The sequence below is a fragment of the Serinus canaria genome, chromosome 14, assembly GCF_022539315.1.
Source record: "Serinus canaria isolate serCan28SL12 chromosome 14, serCan2020, whole genome shotgun sequence".
NCBI lineage: Eukaryota > Metazoa > Chordata > Aves > Passeriformes > Fringillidae > Serinus > Serinus canaria.
In genome coordinates this window covers 1,971,174-1,992,468 of record NC_066328.1, presented here as the reverse complement: position 1 = coordinate 1,992,468, position 21,295 = coordinate 1,971,174, and the positions used below count along the sequence as shown (strand labels likewise).

The following is a 21,295-nucleotide window of genomic DNA, read 5'->3' as shown; positions in this document are numbered from 1 at the left end:
ATCACTTCATTCTCTGGTGGCTCAGAGGAGCTCCCAATCTCTGTCCTTTGATTTGGGGTTTTCCTCTTTGAGCCTCACTTTTTAGGTGCAATAATCACAGAATAATGGAATATCCTGAGTGGGGAGGATCCCTAAAGGATCATCCAGTCCAAGCCCTGGCACAGACCCCCCAGCAATCCCACCCTGGGCATCCCTGGTAGTGCTGCCCAAGCCCTCCTGGAGCTCTGGCAGCCTCGGGGCTGTGCCCATTCCCTGGGCAGCCTGGGCAGTGCCAACACTCTCTGGGGGAAGAACCTTTCCCAAAATCCAGCCTGAGCCTGCCCTGCCCAGCTCCAGCCATTCCCTGTCCCTTTCCCAGAGATCAGAGCTGCCCCTTGGGAGGAGCTGCAGCCCCCCCTGAGCTCTGCCCTCAGTCTCCTTCTCCAGCTGAACAATCCAAGTGCCTCAGCTGCTCCTCAGACCCTCCCCATGCCCAGGTCCCTCCTCTGGACACTCTGCAACTGCTTTAGATCCTTCTGATATTGTGGCACCCACACCTGCCCCAGACCTGAGGTGAGGCTGCACCAGTTCTTTCACTTCCCTCTGAGTAACTGCTGGAGAGAAGATGTTCTGCACAGTTGTTGAGTCTGTTAATTTCTAATTGGGTCTCCTTGAGGTCACTGGTTTTATTCTCTGAAAGTTCTGCTAATTAAGAATCAACCTGAGGAACAATGAGGTTTAGAGGGGAGGTCAAATGATGGAAAACTGTAGTTTAGCAGTGCAGTATTCAATATTAATGTATCAGTATTAACATTAGCCTTGATATTTTAAAAAACCAGAAAGGTTTGGGTTGGAAGGGGACCTTAAAGGTCATCTAATTCCAACCCTCTACCATGGGCAGAGACAGCTTGCACTGGACCAGACTGCCCAGTGCTCTCTGCACCCTGGCACTGAGCACTTCCAGGGATGGGGCACTAACACCTGTTTGCATTTATATCCCTGAGAAAGTCTTTGGAAGTTAATGTCTCATTGTGTTGGGCTGGCTCATGGTCCTGTTTATGGGCTTTTCTCCCCATCTGAGGGTGCTGGGATCTGCTCTAGAGCAGGGTTTGTGAGCTGATGGATGGCATGAGATGGATGAAGGGTGCAGTGGTTTGGGAGGTGCAGGGTGTCACACCAGGGGTTGGTTTGGAGCATCTGAGGGCAGCTGGGTGGAACTGGGGTCTGGGGTGGGCAGAGGAGGAGCTGCTGCAGGTGCAAGGTACAGACAGAGTTTCTGAAACCATCACCAAAGCTTTTTAACCACTGGGTCCTTGCAGGCTGCACAACATCTCCAGGGAACATCCAGCTTTTACCAGAAGATTTCTGCTTTTCTGACCTCTACATGGCTTCCAGATCTTATCTGGTGGAGAGATGAACTGGCCAGACACTTCCAAAAGCAGCTGTGCCCACTTGTTCCTGCAATTCCCTCTGTCCTGCTCAGTAACATCACTGCTGTTAATCCTGACCCTCAGGTACTGTACACAGGTGCTTGGACTTCTGGTAATTTTTTGATCAGGTCCAGTAAAAGTTGTTTTTCCAGTGTTAACAGATATTCCCATTTGCTTTAGCAAAGGATTTAAACAGAGTTTGAAAACAAATGCTACTAATATTAGAATATTCTGTGATTCAGTTCTGTGATTTTAATATCTGTGGATTTCCAGGGAAGTGGGAGCTCCAAGGACATAGCACCTCTCCAGACCAAGTGCTTTCAATCTCTTGCCTGCCTTGAAATGTTTGCAGGAGTACTCCCTGCTGTCCAGAAGCAGAATAATAATTAACCTTTCACTTCAGTCAGATTAGCAAGTGCTCCATTACAAATATTCCACCAATGAAATGTTACAAGAATTCCTTATTCTAATTGGAGGAATTTATTCCTTAAGGGCACCCAATGCTGCTTCTAGGCCTTTATCACCCTTTCCTACCTTGGTGTAAATACTTAGAGTGGGTTTTCAAAGCAGCACTGAATATCACCTGATTTCTGTACCTTTTGAGGGAATCTTTTGTTTATTTCTTTCCCACAGCAGCACCAGCCTTTGGACAATTGTGGTCTTTTCCCAATATTTGTAGATGAACAAAATCCTTGAGACACAATTCCAGGGAATGGCAAAGCCTGCAATTCTTGTTCACAATGAAGTTTTAATTTTAAAAATGATGTAACATGAGAACTTTTCTGCCATTTCAACCAGATTTGGGGATTACTATGACTCTGTGAGAATCAATGCCATGAAAGCTTAGGGGTTTAGCAGTGCACTTAGCAATTTGCCTAAAGGTTTATCCCACTTGTGTGCAGGAAAAGGAGGCTTAGTGTTGTTGATTTGCAGTCACTGTGGCTTTCAAGCAGAAGCAAGAGCCATAAAGAGTCTGACTACTCATAAAAGATAAATCTGCTCTATGCTTTTAAGGCATAAAATAAGGCAGCATTTAAAACAGCCAGGGCTTTTATGCAAATCCCTTATTAGAGGAATTATAAATCATTAGGAATTGAACAGCAAGATAGCAGGCAATTTCTGGGGGTGGATCTTTGCCTTCATGCCATGGAAAACATGATGTCAGTTTAAAAACCACATTCTCTTCCCAAGTTCAAGTGCTCTGTGCCCCCCAGGCCTGAGTGAGGCTGAGACCACTGTGTGTTGTGGCTTTTTCACAGAGTTATGGAATCACAGCATGGCTTGGGTTGGGAGGGACCTTAAAGCCCATCCTGTTCCAGTCCTCCCACTGTCCCAGGCTGCTCCAAGCCCTGCCCAGCCTGGCCTTGGGCACTACCAGGGTGGAGCAGCCCCATTTTCATAGCTGGTTAGGCAGCAGTGCTGATTTCCAAAGCTGGGCTCAATGAGCCACTCTCTCAGCAGGCAGCAGCTCACCCTGATGTCTGCCCTGGAGCTTTGCAAAGTGCCACCAACTGAGAATGTTCCCAAATGTCATTAAAATACAACCAAAAAGTGCTGCATAAAAAACTCAGTATCATCTTCTTTTAACTTCTTTGGTCCAGAGGTTTGGTGCAAGGCCAGTGATCCATGCTTTGCTTTTTGTACGTTTGTATTTGTTTTGAGGCAGTGTGTACAAAACTGAGCAGCCCAAAGAAGCTGTGCCCACGTGGTGGAGGAGCATGCAGTGAGTGAATCCCTGCTTTTGCTCCAGGTAGATCAGGGTCTGAGAGAGAAATCCTGGCAGGATGGTGGAAAAAAATGGGTAGAAATGCAGGGAGAGGGAAGCTGTTGTGTACTGAGAAGCTCTGTGTGTGATCTGGGGAGCAATTGCCAGCAGTAATTGTAATAACCTTTATGCTTTTTGTTTGTTAGTGCATGAGCCAATGTCTTGTTTTCAGTCAATTTGTCTGCTGGATTTTCTGCTTGTTCTGGACCTCAAACAGATTGCTTTGCCTGTGCTGGTTTTTGGAGGCATTTTTATGAGTGCTGTGCAATGAGCCTATTAACCTGCAGCAATTCACTGCTGATAGGAGCAGCAGCTCACAATGCAGTCATTAAAGCCCAGCTTGGGCTGGGAGTGACAACATCCCTGTGGAAGCTGCTAACTGCAAGGTCCCCTGTCAGCAGAAAGAGGATTTCTTCATTTTAGCATAAAATAAAAGTACTTCTGCTGCTAAGCCTCAGGATGCAAACATTCACCTTAGGGATACAGACTGCACACACAGAGCAAGTGTTGATGCTGCTTTTCCCCAGCCTCTTTGCTCCATCCTGGGGTTCTTTTCCTCTCCCTGAGTTTTTCTGGACATTGGGACATTTGCCCAAAAGGTTCAGGTTTGATGGTCATCTTCCAGAGCATCTCCTTGAACTCCCAGCCTGTGCAGGTGCCTGCCAGGACAGAGTCAGGGCACAGCAGCATTTCCAGGGAGCTTTTAAGGAAGAAGGGGAACCTCCATCCCTCCTCCTCTGTTCACAGTCATCCCTAAGTCACGGTGAAGGAGATTTTTTTTGCTTTAAGTCCCAGAAAATTGATTTTATTGCACTTCCTGTTGATCAGTTCCCCTTGTGCTGCTCCTTTAGTAGCTTCCCTGCTCTGACACAAAGTTTGTGTGGGGATTTCAAGTAGCAGTGATTAAGGGCAGATCTACACAAAGTTTCCTCCTTACTTTTTGCTTAAGCAAAGCTCCATTTTTTTTTTAAATTTTTTTTTCTGGCAAATTGTAGATAAGAATCCCAGAACTGGGTCCAGGGAGTTTGAATTGTAACCCAGGCCTTCTGAAAATGCCCAGCAGCACAAGACTGACCTAACAGCAAGGCTGATGTGTGGCAGGGGGCTGGCAGAAAGTAGAGCAGTTCTTTCATGTGGAATTTCAGATTTCTGGGCTTTCCCTGCTGGAGTTGATGTTAACTGTGTTGCCATAGGAGCTCTCTCACACAGAAGCTTTGAAAGTTGCATACTTTATTTCACATTCTGAAATAACCATGTTGGATACATGAAGAGCTGGAGTTTGAAATCCCCAAAGAAAAGAAAGCAGCCCCAGATGCAGCACTTGTTGCTCTGTGTACTTGAGGCACAGATTTAGAGCTGAGATTCCCAAGCTCTGTGTGCAGCCTCTGAAGAGGCAGTGGGAGGCACTTGCAGAGGATCTTTCAGATCTGTGAGTCTGTGTTTGAGATGAGCTCAGTGAGAACACTGAGCTCTCTGGGCTCTGAGTGCTGTGACATTATTTCATTGACAAGCACCATGGCCTTGGCCCTGCTGAGTTGCCTCCAGCATCTTCCACTGTCTTTTGCTGTAAAAAATTTTAATTTCAGTGCTGAGGGAGGCATGCTCAGGGAGCTGCTGCTCATCACCACACCAGCCTTTCACCCAACCCTGCAGTGGCTGTGTGGGCACTGCCTTTCATACATCCCCAGCTGCAGCACCTGGCCTTTGCTGTGCTTCAGTGCCTGTGCTGGGGCAGTTATGGTTTGATTTGGGGTTATTGCCCCCATGTGTTCTCCCTCATTTCATGCTGTGTGAGCAGCACCCAAGCTGGGCCATGTTTGGGGATGGAAATGCTGCCTGAGCTCCCTGGAGAATTTGCTCAGCTCCCAGATTTAGTTCCCCACATTGCTGTGAGCTCCCAGCTTCAGTTCACAGCCCAGGGTTGTGCTTTCCTCCTCCAAAGCTTGAAAGATCTGATTGTTGTGCAGCTGAACTGGGCATTAGGGAGGGATAAAACACCCAGGGCAGCTCCTCCACATGGGCTCACCCAAAGCAGATGTGGCAGGGTGAGTCCTGCAGCACTGGCAGTGCCAGCCATGGGGCCAGCCCTCAGCTCTGGGACATCCAGGCTGAAGCTGTAAAGCAGGACCTTCAAAAGGACAGGTTCACCCTGGCCTTTGCTTTCAAACCTTGCCTGTGGCTTCTCTTTATCAGTGGAAAGGCACTGGCAGCCTGAGTGTGCAGTGCAGGCAGCTCACATTGTACCAGCAGCTTGGGTGAGAGCACACCTGGCTGGAGATTCCACATGGATAAGGCTTGTCTGGGGGAGGAATGTTTGTCCTGGGACTCCATCTGTTTACATTTACAGAAAACAATCCATAGCTGCAGCCCAGAATAGCTGCATGGCTGTATCTTCAGGAGGCAGAAGGTGACATCCTGGCCCTGGCTCAATCCTGCTGGAGTCTGGCATTTATTTTCATGGAGCCAGGAGTTCAGGCAGCCACTGGCATTTGTAAATAAAACCCCCTAACCTTTAGAAGGAGGAAGGACTACACTGATGTCTACCAGAGCTGGCACAAAGATGAAGGCACAGCTTGGAGAGGAATAAAACATTAGAGGTTTTCAGTCTTCCTAAAATTTGACAGCTCACATTTAGATTGTGTCCATCACTCATTACTCCTGAAAAGAGCAGCTCTAAAGAACTCTCAGGCTGCTGTGCTTTGCCATTGGTGCTGCTGGGCACAAAGGCTGGGGGCTGCTCTCTCATTCTGACTCCCCTTCCCAATCCAGAAGGGGAACAAGGGGAAGTGAGTTCCATTTCAAACTGCCTGAAATACAGTCACCAGAACTGCATGTCTTCCTTGCTGAGCCCTCTCTATCCCAGACTTTTTGCTGCCTGGGCTCTTCCTGTGGTGCCTCCACTTTCCTGTACTAAATTCTGCAGCCATCTGAAGAGAACATGCACAGTGGGGAGGGAAGATGTGCAGGGGACACACTCAGCATTGTGTTCATCTGGATTCTACCTGGAAAATTTTGCTCCTGCACAGGGCAGCAGGGAGAGGAGAGAGTTTGAGAGTGATGTGCTCATTCAGGGGCAGGATTTGGTGAATCCCATCAGACATGAGCCTTGCTGAGTGAGAGAGAGAGAGGGAAGTGCTTTCTCTGCTGGCCCTGATGTGCTCAGCAGGGCTGGCAGGGAGAGGTTACCTGAGCTCAGAACTCCCCCCTGGCTCTGCAGAGACTGCAAGTGCAGCATCCTTCTCTGAGGGGTTTGCTGTTGTCTCCCAGAGATAATGGCTGAGCAGATCTTTGCCTTGTGTGTGTGATGAGATTGTGGAGTACATGGGGAGGCTTCCTGCAGTTTCTGTTTTCCTGCTGGGACTGGGAACAACTTGGAAGACTCCTTGCAACTCAGAAGACTCTCTCAGATCACCTGACAGCAAAAGCTTTTCCTTTGTTGTCAGAGATGGGAACAGAAAACACTGGAAGTACAAAGAGAGGATCATGGGCTTGGTCATATTTCTGTGTGACAGTTAAATATTCATGGCTTTGCTGCAGCTCCAGTCTCCTCTGAAATGGGCTTATTCTTCTTCCTGCTGAGGATTTTACAGCACATTTTTGTTCTCCTGTGAATTTCCTTCCTAGAACTGTCTGCCTTCATCTGGGTAATATTATCTGAACCAAAGCAGGAGCTTGGGGTTTCTTTGAAATGCTTTTGGAAAAACTGGTGTGTGTTCAATCCTAGCTGTGGCACAAAGTGGTCTTTTCCAGTGTCTTAAGGTGGCAGAAGCTGGAATTTGTCACCCGAACCAAATATGGATAAATTGGCAAAAAGGAATAACTAAAAGCAGGAGTTTCTGGATGTGCCCTCCCTCCCTGCTCATCCTGATCATGGCAGTGTGGATGGAGAGGATGCCAGTGCTCTAAGAAGCCCTGGAGACACACATGGGGATGGTTATGGTTCCATGGGTCTGGGCTTTGAAACCTGTCACAGCAGAAGTCAGAGTATCCCTGGGGCTGTGCAGCTGCTTCCTCCCTGGGAGGAGGCTTTTCCCAGGAGATGGGAGGTTGGTACAGGGCTCAGAGCCTCACTGGAGAGATGTTTCAGGTAGGGATCAAAGGCTGGGCTGCTTCTTCACCATTCTGAGAGTTTGGGGAGTCTCCTCTCCTCCCACCAGGGGACAGGTCAGCGCTCAGAGCTGATGCTTCCACAGGCTTGGGAGAGGATTTACAGCTGCTGTGACATTGGAGGAGTGACAGGAACCAGCCCTGGGGTGAAACCAACACAATTCTCACACCCTCGCTCTTGTGGAACATTAAAAGTAGCACTAAAGTGTCATAAACAGAAAACAGTGTCCAAGTTTTTTCAGTAGCAGAAGGCTCCTGCAGCTGCCTGCAGAGGGTCCCTCTCTCTTTTTGTGTCCAAAAGGGCTCAGCTCAGTATTAGAACAAATGGCTCCATGCAATTCTCTTCTACATCACAGGGAAAGTGGTTTTCTGCCTGTTTTTTCCTGTTGATGGCACAGGAAGGCTGTGTCAGGAGCTCTCCACTGGACATTATAGCCAGGCTGGACAAAGCAGGGTGCTCACCCTGCAGCCACCTGTCTGCTTCCTAATTCATGAGGAGAAGGATTTTCTGGGAGAAATAAGACTTTTCAAGCTCTGTTTTTTATTGGTTTGTGAACTCCCATTCAGGTTGGCTGTTGGAAAACAGATCTGAGAGATGATAGGAACAATTCCCACATGCCTTGCTTCCCAGGTGTGGCCACAGCATCCTGGGATCCCCATGGATCCACTGCTTACACCATGGGGCTCCCCTTGGATTTTCCAGCCTGGATTTTCCTTGGATTTTCCAGCCTGGATTTCCACCTGGAATCCCCTTGGATTTTCCACCCTGTGCCCTGGAGCTGGATGATTATCCTGAAGGTTTCTGTGGAAATAGAGGCTGATGCTGGTTTGAGCACATTTGTTCCTTCTTTTCCTTCTGGAACATTCACAGACAGGAGGTTTGCTCAAGGAACAGCTGGAAGAAATAGGAAACTGGGATTTTGCTGCATTCCCACTCTGTAGGGCTTGTCTGGGCTCACTGCACTGTGCCACTGCTGCAGATAGGAGCTGGCATCATGCACTGGGAATGGGGATGATCCCTTTCCTTAAATCTCCTTTTCCTCTGATGATATTTTCCACAGCAACCAAGTGTAATATCAGCAGTGGAGGCTGGGGATTGATGGATTGCAGGACAGAATGCACAGATCCACTGGGAGATGCCAAAGCCCTTGGTTTGGTACAGTTGATTTGACTGAAACAGGGTGAAAAGTGAAATCCCCAGTTCTGATTTCAGAACTGAAGCACATGAAGCACAGGAAACAGAGGAAGGGGACAACACAAAAAGTTACTGAAGTGGAAAGGCAGTTGTCAGGGGGGCTTTAATATTCAAATGAATTTAATTTTCTGGTTGTTACTTTGAAACATTTGTGGAATGCTCTGAAGTGCCTGTCATTTGCCAAGCAGCACACCCGAAATCTCTCAGGTGATGACACAATTAAACAGCATTATATGGAGCTCAAAATGCAGAGTGGATGCTTCTCCATGCAGGGTTAGCCCCTTTTCTCTCCATCATAAAAGTCCTGATGAGACCATGTTGAAAATTAATTTCTTTTTTCTGTTTTTGAAAAGGTCAGTCCACATAAGCTGAGGACAAATTAACACCTGCAGTAAATCAAAGCAGAGCCTTTAAAAGTAGTGAAGTTTCTCTGAGTTACACCTGAGCCTGGGTTTTAAAAGTGACTATTTTTTTTTTCTTCATCCCTGGAATGATTCCTGCCCACTGTGAACTCTGCCTAAATGCATCTGTATTTCTGGAATGTTCTAACCAGAAGCTGACAAATGTGACTTTCAAGGGTTGCCTTTGTCCCTGGACTGTGGCCTTGCTTACAGAGTGTGCAGTCACAGCACATTCTCCTCTCCTGAGTGACACATCCTTACCCTTGCACTTGTACAAGTTGCTTGCTTGGCTGCCCAGAAAATGGATGAAAAACAAAATAAGGTGCTGAGGCTGGGAAATGCTGTGCTTGTGTGGAGCTGTGACCCAAATGCCAGTTTTTTGCCTATCCATGAGGATGTGGCACGATGAGGCTAACAGATATGTGTCACTTGTGGTGACATGAGCACAGGAGAAATGTGCTAGTTTGGCTACAGGCATGTAGAAATTCATGCAATCCCTTCCCTACCCTTCCATTTGGTTGGTTAATTAGAGCATTGCTTTCACAAAGGCCTTTTCTGCTGAGTGCTCAGCACAGTCCTGGAGAATTGAGGTCTCAGCTGATGGATGCAGCTCCTGGTGATGTCTGTGGGTGCTCTGTGTGTTGGGGAGTCACTGGGTTGGACTCTGGGAATGCTCAGGCTCTTGGGAAGCAGTTGCAGATTCATATTCTTGGGATACCACTTAAATGGAGCTACTGGAATATTGGAAGAAAGCAAATTACATAAATTAACAACACTGGGCTGAGTTTAATCCACCAGCTGCATCCTCATGTGCTCTGTGGCCAGAAGATCCTGATTTTCCTGCTTTATTTTAAGGGACCAAGGCAACATGGAAGTGAGGGCTGTCCTTTGTGCATTTCAGGCTGTGGAGAAGGTGTTTGCAGTGCCAAATGGATTTTACTGGCAGACAGTTGAGAGTGATGACAAACACTTCCCTGACAGCAGTGCCATGGAGGCTTGCAGAGACACAGACATCGAGGTAAAGAGCAACAAACAGCCCCCTCCTTCCTCCCCTGGGGGCCAGGGGGGACACTGAGAGACAATTAAGTGCCCTGGAATATTTCAATCTAGAGTTTTGATACAAATACTGATCTTGAAGTATTTTTCACTCAGAACCTAAATATATCAGCTGAGTATTTTATGTCATCAGTATTGATGTGCTGATTGCTCTGAGCCACAGAAGATTAAACTTTGAAATGTGTGGGTTGGAGAAATTGCTACCAGCCAGGTGCAAATTTGTAAGAGTAGACAAAATTTTGATAACCTGAAACCACTTGACTGTAAGTCAGTAAACAGCACAACTTTGATTAAACTCAGAAACATTCCAAGAAATTTCTGAAGGTTCTGGTACTGCCTGACCTTGAGTAACTGTGTGTTGTATGTACAAGTAGGGAGTATTTGTACTGACTCTACCCCAGGAGAAGAGAAGGTTAAAGTGATCTCAATTAGCTCTTGGTGACGAGTGCAGCACAAAATGTTCAGGACCTCACCCCTGTGAAATGAGTTGTTCTTGAGAAGAGCAGGGCAGGGCCAGCAGCAGAAACAGGGATCAGCCCAGGGTCACAAAGCCAAGGACTACTTTGGGTTGGAGGGACCCCAAAGCCACCAGTGCCACTGCTGCCATGGGTAGGGACACCTCCCACTGTCCCAGGCTGCTCCAAACCCTGCCCAGCCTGGCCTTGGGCACTGCCAGGGATCCAGGGGCAGCCACAGCTGCTCTGGGCACCCTGTGCCAGGGCCTGCCCACCCTCCCAGGAACAATTCCTAATTCCCAATATCCCATCCAGCCCTGCCCTCTGGCAGTGGGAGCCATTCCCAGTTTCCTGTCCCTCCATCCCTTGTCCCCAGTCCCTCTCCAGCTCTCCTGGAGCCCCTTTAGGCCCTGGCAGGGGCTCTGAGGTTTCCCTGGAGCCTTCTCCTCTCCAGGTGAGCACCCTCAGCTCTGCCAGCCTGGCTCCAGAGCAGAGGGGCTCCAGCCCTTGGGGCATCTCCATGGGCTGCCCTGGGCTTGCTCCAAGAGGCCAACATCTCTCGTGTGTTGGTGGCCCCAGAACTGGGCACAGCCCGCAGGTGGGAGCCCCCAGTGACAAGGCCAAGGCAGGAAGCCCAGGGTTCAGTGGCCAGACCTGGTGATGTCTGAGACCAGGCCAGGCACAACTGAACCAATCTGCAATGGAGAGCCAGGCCAGGTACCTGAGGAAAGGGGACACTGGCACTTCCTGAGGCTTCCCTGTGCTAGATGGCTCTGTTATCACAGCTGGCCCCAAGCCCAGGCAGCCCCAGGGACTCAGAGCAGCCACAGGAAAATTCTTCCTTAGTGGCTGCTATGAGTACTGGGTTAATAGCAGGAGACCTTCAGCTAGACAAACATAAGGAAATGGAGCTTTTATTCCTAATTAGGCCACTTTTATATGATTTGAGTAAATTTCTATCTTCGTTTATAAAGGCTCATAATGTCTTTATGGGGCAGTAGCATTTCATTTCAAGTGTCCAGCAGTGATGGATTCATTTGGTGTTTGCTGCAGCCATAAACCTGGAGCTGGGGAAATCCTTGAGCTGCTCAACATCCAGGAGAACCATGCCCAAAATTGGGCCAGAAAATCACCTTGTCTGATCCCCAGCTAGACAATTTATTATCCACAGAAATATACAACTCCCTGTTGTAAAGCACTTGCTTTTTAAAACAATTTGTTTCTCTGATGGGGAAAATAATAATAATTTGTTTCCCTTTTGGGTATAAACATTCAGAACATGTTGGTGTGAGTCTTCCCACATGCCAGGATGGGCTGAAATGGATTAGGGTGGTACAGAAGACTCTGAAATGTAAATCTGGGACAGCACCAGTGATGCTGCCTTTTGATGTTTTTTTAGTGTTGATTTTGGTGCTGTTAAAGGTATAGAGACACAACCAGTTGGTCTATTATTATTTAATCATCCAAAGCTGGGCAAATGGTGCTGCACAAAGTGAACAACAGAAGGGATGCACTGTGAGCTCTGCCCCAGAGGCCTTGCAGTTTTCCACTAGTAAGTTTATGTGACAAAAGGTAAAGTTATATCAGCAGAAATAGATTAAATGATAGTTATTGATAGTTGTGATTTAGCCCAAAGCCAAGAGCCTTGTGTGTGAGCTGCACATAAACACAAACCAAACCCAAGCCTCTCTGTAGCTCTGCCAGTGCAGGTCCATCCTGGGAACTACAGGTGAGCAGCAGGGCTGCAGCTCTGAGCTTCTGCTGGGCTTGGGAGCATTTCCCTGCTTTTTCCATGTATTTCTCTGGCTGTCCAGGTTGCCATGGTGCTGCTGTTCGAGGCTCTCTTCCAAAACCCCCTGGAGACCCATCACACTCTGAGGCTGCTGCTGGGCTCTGGGCTGGATGTCTGCGGCCTCCGCCTGCTCTACCCCGGCCAGGACCTGCTGCTCTCCAGCTCAGGTGGGCTCTGCTTCTCCTCCAGAGCTTCCCAGAGCTGTGACTGCTCTGAGGTGAAGGATGATCAGACTTGCATGAGGGTTGCTTTATCAGTTCCTGAATCTTTCTCAAAAGAAATGATATAATAGCTTTGACTGTTTCTTTCTTTCTGTTCCCAGTGTTGAATATCCATGTGCTGAATTTTTAACCCTTCATACATTTTTGGGTCTCAAACTTTAGCTGTTGTTCCTTTGCAGTGAGCTTTCACACATTTCAGTGCCTTGAGCTCCAGAGATAGACTCATGTGAATTAAATAAAATCATTTAGTTTCCCATTAATACTCCTGAAGGTTTTAGCTGCAGAAAATCCAGCCTCCCTTTTCCACAACTCCCCCATCTCATTGCCTGTGGGACTTCAGGAGTACTGATTTATCTGGCCTGTGATGCATTGGCTGATCAACCATCACCAAAATGCCACATTATTTAATAGAATCCCATCTGAGGTGGGAAACCAGCAGGATAAAGTAAATAAACACAATCTAGGGCTCTGAGCTCAAATCACAAAGTCTTGAACATCAGACACCAATGTATCAAATACTGGCATGTACCACTCAAATCTTTATTTTCTCCCCTTTGAGAAACAGAGATGATGAAGCCTGCCTTAAAGTATTATGGAATATTATTGGTTGCTGCTGCAGCACAATAATATTTAGATATTCCAGAGCAACAGGTGTGCCCTTAGCTGCAGAGTTTAGAGATTGCTTGTGGCTTGTGCTTCTTTTTAAGCCACAAAGTTCTTCTGGAAGGTTCAGTTGTGCCACAGACAATCCATTTCTCTTGGGAAAGGCACAGGCAGGCTCAGAGGGAGAGAAATGGGCTTCCTTCTCCTCTAGCAGAAGGGGAATGAAGACCAGCTTCAGCAGAGAAAATTCCCCAGTCTCCTCACTCCCTTTTTTGCATTTGAAAGCAGTAGGAGCAGGCTGCCTTAGGAATGGGATTGCAGTTGCAGCTGTCTGGGTGCTGTGCACAGAACACATTCCTGTGAGAGCTGGAGAAATGGAGGAGGGCTCCAGAAATGAATAAGAAAACCATAAAACCTGCAGTCATTAGGAGCTGATAGGCAGATCTGCTTCAATGCTCTGTACCATGCACCATTATTTAAGAACATTTCTTATGAAGAGACAATTCATTTGAGCTGAGAACTGCTGTGCAAGTTTGTAAATTAGATTTTTACCCTTAGCTTGATAACACTAAAATTATTATTTTAAATATTTACAGCCAGTTGCTCCATTATCTACCTGCTCTGGAGATTTGTGTTCTGCCTTCTGATTCTCATGCAAGAAATGATACGTTTGAATATGTTTTTAAACCTAAGGGAAGAAAATCACATACCTTGCTGCATTTTCTGACATCTGCAGTAAGAATTGGAAAGGAGGCAATTTGCTTTTTCTGGGGTTACTTCCTGGGCCCCAATTGTGCTGGAGAAAGGTTTGCCAGAGTTGTAGGGAAGAGCTGTGGAAAGATATAAAGGAAGTCAGGGTTCAAATCCTGGCACAAAATTAAAGGTGGCAAATCAAATATTTGCCTGGGCCTTAGAGCATTGTACAAAATCTGTATTTAATCCAGAAAGAAATAAGGTAAAAAAGAAGTCCCCAGATTTCAATTTTGTGATGCCCTTCAAAACCATCCCTTTCCTCAGGCCCCTGTTCTTGTCCTGTACTTCAATCCCCCAGCCTTGCTTGTGCTGATGAACAAGAGGAACTTGAAGTGCTGGCTTAGAGTCACAGTTTGGGCTGAAAAGACCCTAAAGACCACCAAGTTCCAACTCCTGCCATAGGCAGGGACACTTCCAGTGCATCACCTGCTCTGTAATCACTTTTCACAGCAAACATGAGGCAACCAATTCCTCTATTCAGCAGACTGCCTTGAATAACCTCAGGTTTGCTGTTGGGTAAACATGTGCAGGTGCTGCCAGCATCTCTCTGCCAGGGCAGGTTACCAGGAGATGGATTCCCAGGGCAGGTGACCAGGAGATGGATTACCAGGGCAGATAGCCAGGAGATGGATTCCCAGGGCAGATATCCAGGGGATGGATTCCCAGGGCAGGTGACCAGGGGATGGATTCCCAGGGCAGATAGCCAGGAGATGGATTCCCAGGGCAGGTGACCAGGAGATGGATTCCCAGGGCAGATACCAGGAGATGGATTCCCAGGGCAGGTGAGCCAGGAGATGGATTCCCAGGGCAGGTGATCAGGAGATGGATTCCCAGGGCAGGTGACCAGGAGATGGATTCCCAGGGCAGGTGACCAGGAGATGGATTCCCAGGGCAGGTGACCAGGAGATGGATTCCCAGGGCAGATAGCCAGGGGATGGATTCCCAGGGCAGGTATCCAGGAGATGGATTCCCAGGGCAGATATCCAGGAGATGGATTCCCAGGGCAGATAGCCAGGAGATGGATTCCCAGGGCAGGTGATCAGGGGATGGATTCCCAGGGCAGATATCCAGGGGATGGATTCCTAGGGCAGGTATCCAGGAGATGGATTCCCAGGGCAGGTGACCAGGAGATGGATTCCCAGGACAGGTGACCAGGGGATGGATTCCCAGGACAGGTGACCAGGTGGTTCCTCTCTTGAAGTCCGCCTCTGACAGATCTGAAGAGAGCCCTTGAGTGGAGTGACTGACTTTGGGATGGGTTGTTCCATGTTTTACCCACACATGTGTTTGTTTCCACAGAAAAGCTGCCTTCCTCCTACACTTCAGAGCCGGGCAAGGTGCCCCCAGTGCTGGCATTAGGTGTGAGAGGGCCCAGAGCCCGTGGCATCCTGCAGGACATCACCCGAGGCTGGGGCAGGGCGGAGCCTGTCGTGTCCCTGCCCCTGGCCAGCCGGGTGCACCGGGAGCTGTGCCTCTGGTTCGGAGGGAGAGCTGCTGGAATCCTGCCCCCGCCTTCCAGGTGATGGCCCCGGGCGGTTTGGAGCTCTTGCACAGGCAGTGAGCCCTGGAGGCATGCAGGCACTCAGAGATCTCTGTGTCAGCCCTCCAAGGGTCCTGCAGAACGGGAGAGCAATTCCTCTACTTGTGCATTTCCAAGCCAGTTGTGCAGTCTGCAGAAATCCTTCTCTCTTCTGCAGCAGATCATAGAACCATGGAATATCCTGAGGGCCCCACAGGGATCATCCAGGGCAGCCCCTGGCCCTGCACATTCACCCAACAATCCCACCCTGGGCATCCCTGAGACCATTATCCAAGCTCTCCTGGAGCTCTGGCAGCCTCGGGGCTGGGACCATTCCCTGGGGAGCCTGGGCAGTGCCCAGCACCTCTGGGGATGAACCTTTCCTGATATCCAACCTAAACCTGCCCTGGCACAGCTCCAGCTCTTGTTCTCACAGCTCCTGGATGTGTCAGGTGTGTGGGACAGTTGCAGTTGCTTCCCATTCATTCCCTGTTCCCTGGTATCCAGACCTCCAATTCATACTCTTGCTGCAAGATTTGGACACCTGGTGCTGCAGAAGAGCTGCAAGGCTGCGTGCCAGTGAGTGATCCTCTCCTTGGACACCTCTGGCTTTGCCCTGTTTATCAACTGATAAAGGGATTCAGTAGGAAAAGGTTCTTAGGAGGATGATGAGAGAAGTGTGTGAAAATGAAGGGTGGCTTAAAAACCTTGAACTGCATGAGAAACTCTGCTGCAGAAGGCTCAGACCTGCAGGTTCTGAAGAGGTTTTTAGGGATCCTGCCTGATTCTGGGGGCAGGGTGGCACAGTCAGAGGAGCAGGCTGGAGGTGAGATCCTCTGCACTGCTGTCAGTGCTTTCTGTGAGTGGCAAAGCTGAGCCATGGGGAATTAACCTGTGCAGGATTATGTGTCAGAGTTCAGCTCTGCTCTCAGCCACAACCAGCAACTCCCACCATTTTTATGTTTAAGATGTCAAAAAAAAAAAAAATCAATTTGGTCGAGTTTCATTCACTTTATTTGTTTATTTTCCTCAGGGATGCATTTTTCCTGTTACAAAGATGATAAATTCTGCTCCTCGGGTATAACTCAGTCCGGAGCGGTGCTGCCTCCTAAATAATGCACTTGTCTTTCTCCTAATGCTGGTAATTTGGTCTGTGGGGAGACAGGAATACAAACTGCAGCTCAGATTGCCCTTTGCAGATTAGACTTGCAAATGCTACAGGCTCCTGGGAGTGAGCAAGCAGGATGTGTTCCAGCCAGCTCCGTGGTGGTGGCAAGGGATGAGGCAGGTTTGCCTGAGCAGCCTGAGCTCACAGTCCCAGCCAAAACTGTTCCCAGACAGTCCCTGGCTTTCAAGCACACCTTCTGTTCACCCTGCCCTGATTGGGTCCTTTTGGATGTGCAGGAATGTTGTGGAACATCCCTGCCAGACTGGGTCGTGCTTGTTGCCTAACATGAACCCTTCAAACTGGTTAAACTCAGCCTAAAGAACCCAAAGTGAATAGCAACTAGGATGTGTCTGTGGGTGGGAAAAGCTCTGCCAGTGCAGCCTGACATATTTCTTGATTCCCAGATTTCTTTGCCAAGCTGACTACTTTGCATTAGCTACTTTTAATTGAACACAGAGAGCCTCAGGGGGAGTAATATGAAAAGATGTTCAGTCAGAGAGACCTTGATGCATCTCATGTCATGGACAAGGGATTGAAATGGCTTTTCCAGTAAAGCAGTTTTACCAGAGAAGCTTCTGTGGCCTTGGATTTGTCACATAAAGTAGGTTTGAGTCAGAACCTTTTAATATTTTTCATTTAATATTTATCATTTTTCTGCAGCTCTCAGAGACCTTCATCAGCTGGGGCAGGAGCAGATGAAGAAAAAGTTGACTTCCAGGGCTTGATGCTGCCTCGACCTCCAGCCATGCTTGTCTCAACTACCAAAGGTCAGTGCTAGGAAATGAAATTTGAGGGTTTACAGTTCTCCTTCACTGATAACATCACTTTACTCCAGCCCAGCATAGGCAATTCTGCCTCTGATTGCTCAGGGCTGTGACCTGGCCAGTTCTGGGGACAGGAATGAATTTCCAGTGGGACACTTGCCTGAAATGAAGCAGCAGAGAAGTGGCACCACCTCATCCTCCTCATGGGAGCCAGCTGCTTGAGTCCTGGGGGTTGCTTGGATGTCACTGAAGGGGGAAGGAGAAACAAAAACACTTCACAGGAAATCTCTGCACAAAGAAACAGTCACATGAAGAGCCAACAGAGTCCTTAGACTGCTGGCCCATTGATCAGAGATCATCTGCCTCTCCTGCTGAAGAGTGAATATTATAATCAGGGGAATTAAAAGGTTAAGGCTTTGTTTAGAGCAGGACTGACCTCAGTCAGAAAGGAGAGCATTTTATGGGACTAATATCAAAGGGTTATCACTCACATCCCCATTTTCCCTTTGTAGGAGCAGTGTTCAGCCCCTGAGTTTGTACCTAACCAGCAGCAAACCTAACCAGCAATATCCAGGGGACACCTGCCAAGGCTCTGCCTGGCTAAAAGGTGTTGGGCTCCTGCTGAAAAGGCCAATATCCCCTGGAGTGGGCCTGGCACAGCACATCTGGGGTGCAGGGGGCTTTTGGACAATGCTCCTGGCTGGTTTCTGCTGGCCCAGTTGAAGGTGGGAATTTCATTCACAGGAATGGAGAACAGAGGGGAGCAGAAGTTCAGCAGCTGTCAGGGAGGAGATGGCAGAAGGAAAGCAGGATTGGAGTGACAGAGAAAGAAGGCATGGGAATTACACTGCCAAAGAAAAGAATCCATGAGAAAAGGATGGAAGCATCAGGCTAAAAGATGAAAAAGGAGTAGAAGGGAAGGAAAATAGGGAAGGGAGAAAGGAAAAAACCAATTTTGAGACAGTTTTTCATCTTTTGGCTCATGTTAACTCAGGTAGTTTGGCAGGCAGCCCTTGGCTCTGTTATTTGGGATTGGGATTGATGGCAGCTGGTGGCTACTGATGGAATGAGTCACATTTGCTGCCTCCCCTTCCTTTTATGGCCCTTAATGATTCACATTTGCTGTGGGCTGCTGAGTTCCACCACACCACGTTCCATCTGCATGGAGCCTCAGAAGTCACTGTCAAGCTCTGCTCCTCAGATAACTTTGCTCTGGCAAGAGGAGCTGAAACTCTGCTCTGGGAGCAGACACCCTTGGGGTTTTCAGGAAAAGAAACATTCACTGCCTCCTTCCCTCTGGTCTCCAGCAGCTCCTTTTGGAGACAGGAATATTTACCCATGCAGAACAGAGGTACTGCAGCTAGGTAGACCTGCCCCTTCTCAGTAATCAGAGTTTTGGTGACCCAAGCAGATATTCTTGTAGATTTGGGATATGTGTGTGCAAAAAAATGGTTTTTAAAGTGTTATCAACTGGAGTGGAATCAAAATCTTTCCACCAACAATCTTAGATTTGACTGTTCCTGTTTCATGAATATGGCTAAAATTCAGTGTTAAAGCCATAAAACCAAACAGAGATTTTAAGGGAAGAACCATCCTGCCTGTCCCATCCTTAGTGATAAATACAAAGTTTCCCTTGTTTTGGTGCTGTTGCTTGAACAACCAGGCTGAGCCTTGGCAGGACAGCTATCCATATCACGAAGTCTAGAATAAAAAGAAATATTCACTGTCCTACCCTCAGAATCAGCTGGGACACCATGAAAAACCCTCCAATCTCATTAAATCTATTGGTTAAAGCTAAGAAATTACTGAGGTGGCATAGAGGAAACCCATGTAGAAGTGGTACTGAGAATTTGTCTTCAGAGCTCACTCTTGGCAGAGACCTGAGTATGGAGACCTGAATATACATTGTGAGGGATAAAAAGGCTCTGTTAGAACTGAGAAAGTGTAATAGTGGAGGTCATGGTAAATACAGGGAGCTCAGGCAGGTCAGAGGCTTCAGGGAAAAGTTTTGAGCTTCTCTCACACTGTTTAAGATGTAGGGGGCTGCTCAGGAGGCCTTGGAGGCTCCTTCTCCTGAGCTTGCTTCAAGGTTGGCAGGGAGCCTGAGATTGAACTTGGAGAACAGGACTCTAAAAGCCCAAAGTTCTAAGCCAAGGTGAATTCCAGTTGTGTCTACGATTGTTTGTACTGGGATGAGGGACCCAAGGAGAGCTCGAGCAGCCAGAGCTGCTGGAAGAGGATCAGGTAGGACAGGGCAGACTGGGACCATTACCATGATGTCCAAGGAACCTGTGAGGCCCCAGAGGGTGCCAAACCAAAGGTGAGATCACAGGTGGTCCAGAGCTTCAGGAGCTTGTGCCACAGTAGAGGTCTGGGATGAAGGTTAAAGGCAGGAACAAAGGAGGACAACAGGGAGCAGAATGAAGTGCTGAGCAGGATTGCTGGGACCACCAGTAAAGCAAAGAGCAATGAGAGCAGAGAGGAATGGCCAGAGCTGCTTGATGCTCCTTGGACAATCTGAGCAAGAACAAGTAGTTCTTGTTGCCCTGTTTGGTCACTCAGAGCGTGGTCAGGCCTACAAGGCTCAGTCCTGCCCTGAGTGCTGGGGGTGCCCGGGGACAGCTCCCACTGCCCAGCCAGCACCGACACACTGCCTGTCAGCAGCTCCCAGGCCTGGGGCGACAGCCTGGCTCGTCTCATCTGATGATTCACAAAGATATTACTGATGATTCCAGAAGCTTTCCCACTCTGGGCTGGCCTTGGATTGCAGTCATGATGAGCTGGATGCAGCAAACAAACCATAAAACACAGGGCACTGCTCAGGATGCAGCTGTTTGCTTCAAGGTGGAGGCAGCTGCTCTGAAAGCTGCCCTGCACTGATACCACAGCTCCTGTGACAATAATGTGCTGTCTTTCTTGCCCTTTCTTTGATCTAGGGGACATCATTCTGCTGGTGTCACCTGTGGTGTCTCCACGTGCCTACGGGGCTGTGCTTTCCGCCTGTGCCCGCCGGGGCTTTGTGCTGCAAGGACTGCGGCAGCTGCAGCTCTCAGCACAGCAGGGCCTTGTGCTGGGCATGGCAGCAGGGCAGGTACTGTGCCCTTTGTGCCCTGCCTTACCCCTTGCCCTGCAGCTGGTGGTGCCAGCACTCCTCCAGTGAGTGCTGGAGGACAGCCATTCTCTCTTTCCCAGCTCTCTGTGCTCCTGTGAGTGGAGCTCTGGCTGCTTTCAGTGCTGGCTTTTTCCCTAGCAGGAAAAGCCCACAAAGCCTTGGCCTCTCTTGGAGAACAGGAGTGTAAATTCATCATCCTGCTCCTACTAAAACAAATGTGAATTTTGCCATTGATGTCAGAATAAGCAAGAGCTGGCAGTAGCCCCATGAACCAAAATACTGATGTGCAAAGGTGGTTCAGGAGCAGAGTCTTCACTAACGGACTGATATTTGGTGATGTACTTCACAGTCCCTCTGGGCCCTTCAGCAGGAAGTCCCCTACTTCAGTGCATTCCAGATGGGTTTCAAAAAGAGCTTTCAAAAATAACTTTTATTTTTTCTTTGAAGCTCTGCCTAACATGGTGATAGGTTTGAGGTAAAGTGCACTTGGCATTTTGACAATTCAGCCTAAGGAAACAGCAATAATCACAAATGCAAGGTTGCAGTCAAACTTAACATATGCAAGAAGTCCAGTGCTGCCCTTGTATTGTAAATACCACAGGAATTATATGACACCTCTCACAAATGAGTGGACCCCACACTTCAAATCATCATGCTGAGGGTTCTTTGCTATGTCAGTCAGGAGATGCATAATTTTGCAAATCAAACTCTACAAATTCCCTCTTTTCTGCTTGTTCTGTGATCAAGCCTAAGAAATAACAATGGCCCTGCCCATAATATTTTGTAGAATGAATAAAACCTATTTATGGAATACTACAGCCCAAATAGCCAGATATTTGGAGCATGTTGCTAAGTGACCATTAAGGAGTTAACAGCAGCAACCACTTCTCCAATGTGAAAATCATCCCTTCATTTGAGACTCCAGATAATCTTAGAGTGACTTATGGTACTTCCACTTATGGTGGATGGTACCAC

General features: G+C 48.2%; 1 protein-coding gene across 1 annotated transcript in view; it reads left to right on the top strand.

Moving 5' to 3' along the window:
- The window catches only part of DNAAF8 (dynein axonemal assembly factor 8), a 92,143-nt gene that overhangs the window by 33,871 nt on the left and 36,977 nt on the right, over positions 1-21,295 (top strand). The window contains exons 12-17 of the mRNA XM_050980275.1: positions 1,299-1,493; positions 9,779-9,895; positions 12,203-12,347; positions 15,057-15,276; positions 17,105-17,211; positions 20,145-20,275. Of these exons, the coding sequence (XP_050836232.1) occupies positions 1,299-1,493; positions 9,779-9,895; positions 12,203-12,347; positions 15,057-15,276; positions 17,105-17,211; positions 20,145-20,275 (915 nt within the window). The remainder of the gene's footprint in view (positions 1-1,298; positions 1,494-9,778; positions 9,896-12,202; positions 12,348-15,056; positions 15,277-17,104; positions 17,212-20,144; positions 20,276-21,295) is intronic.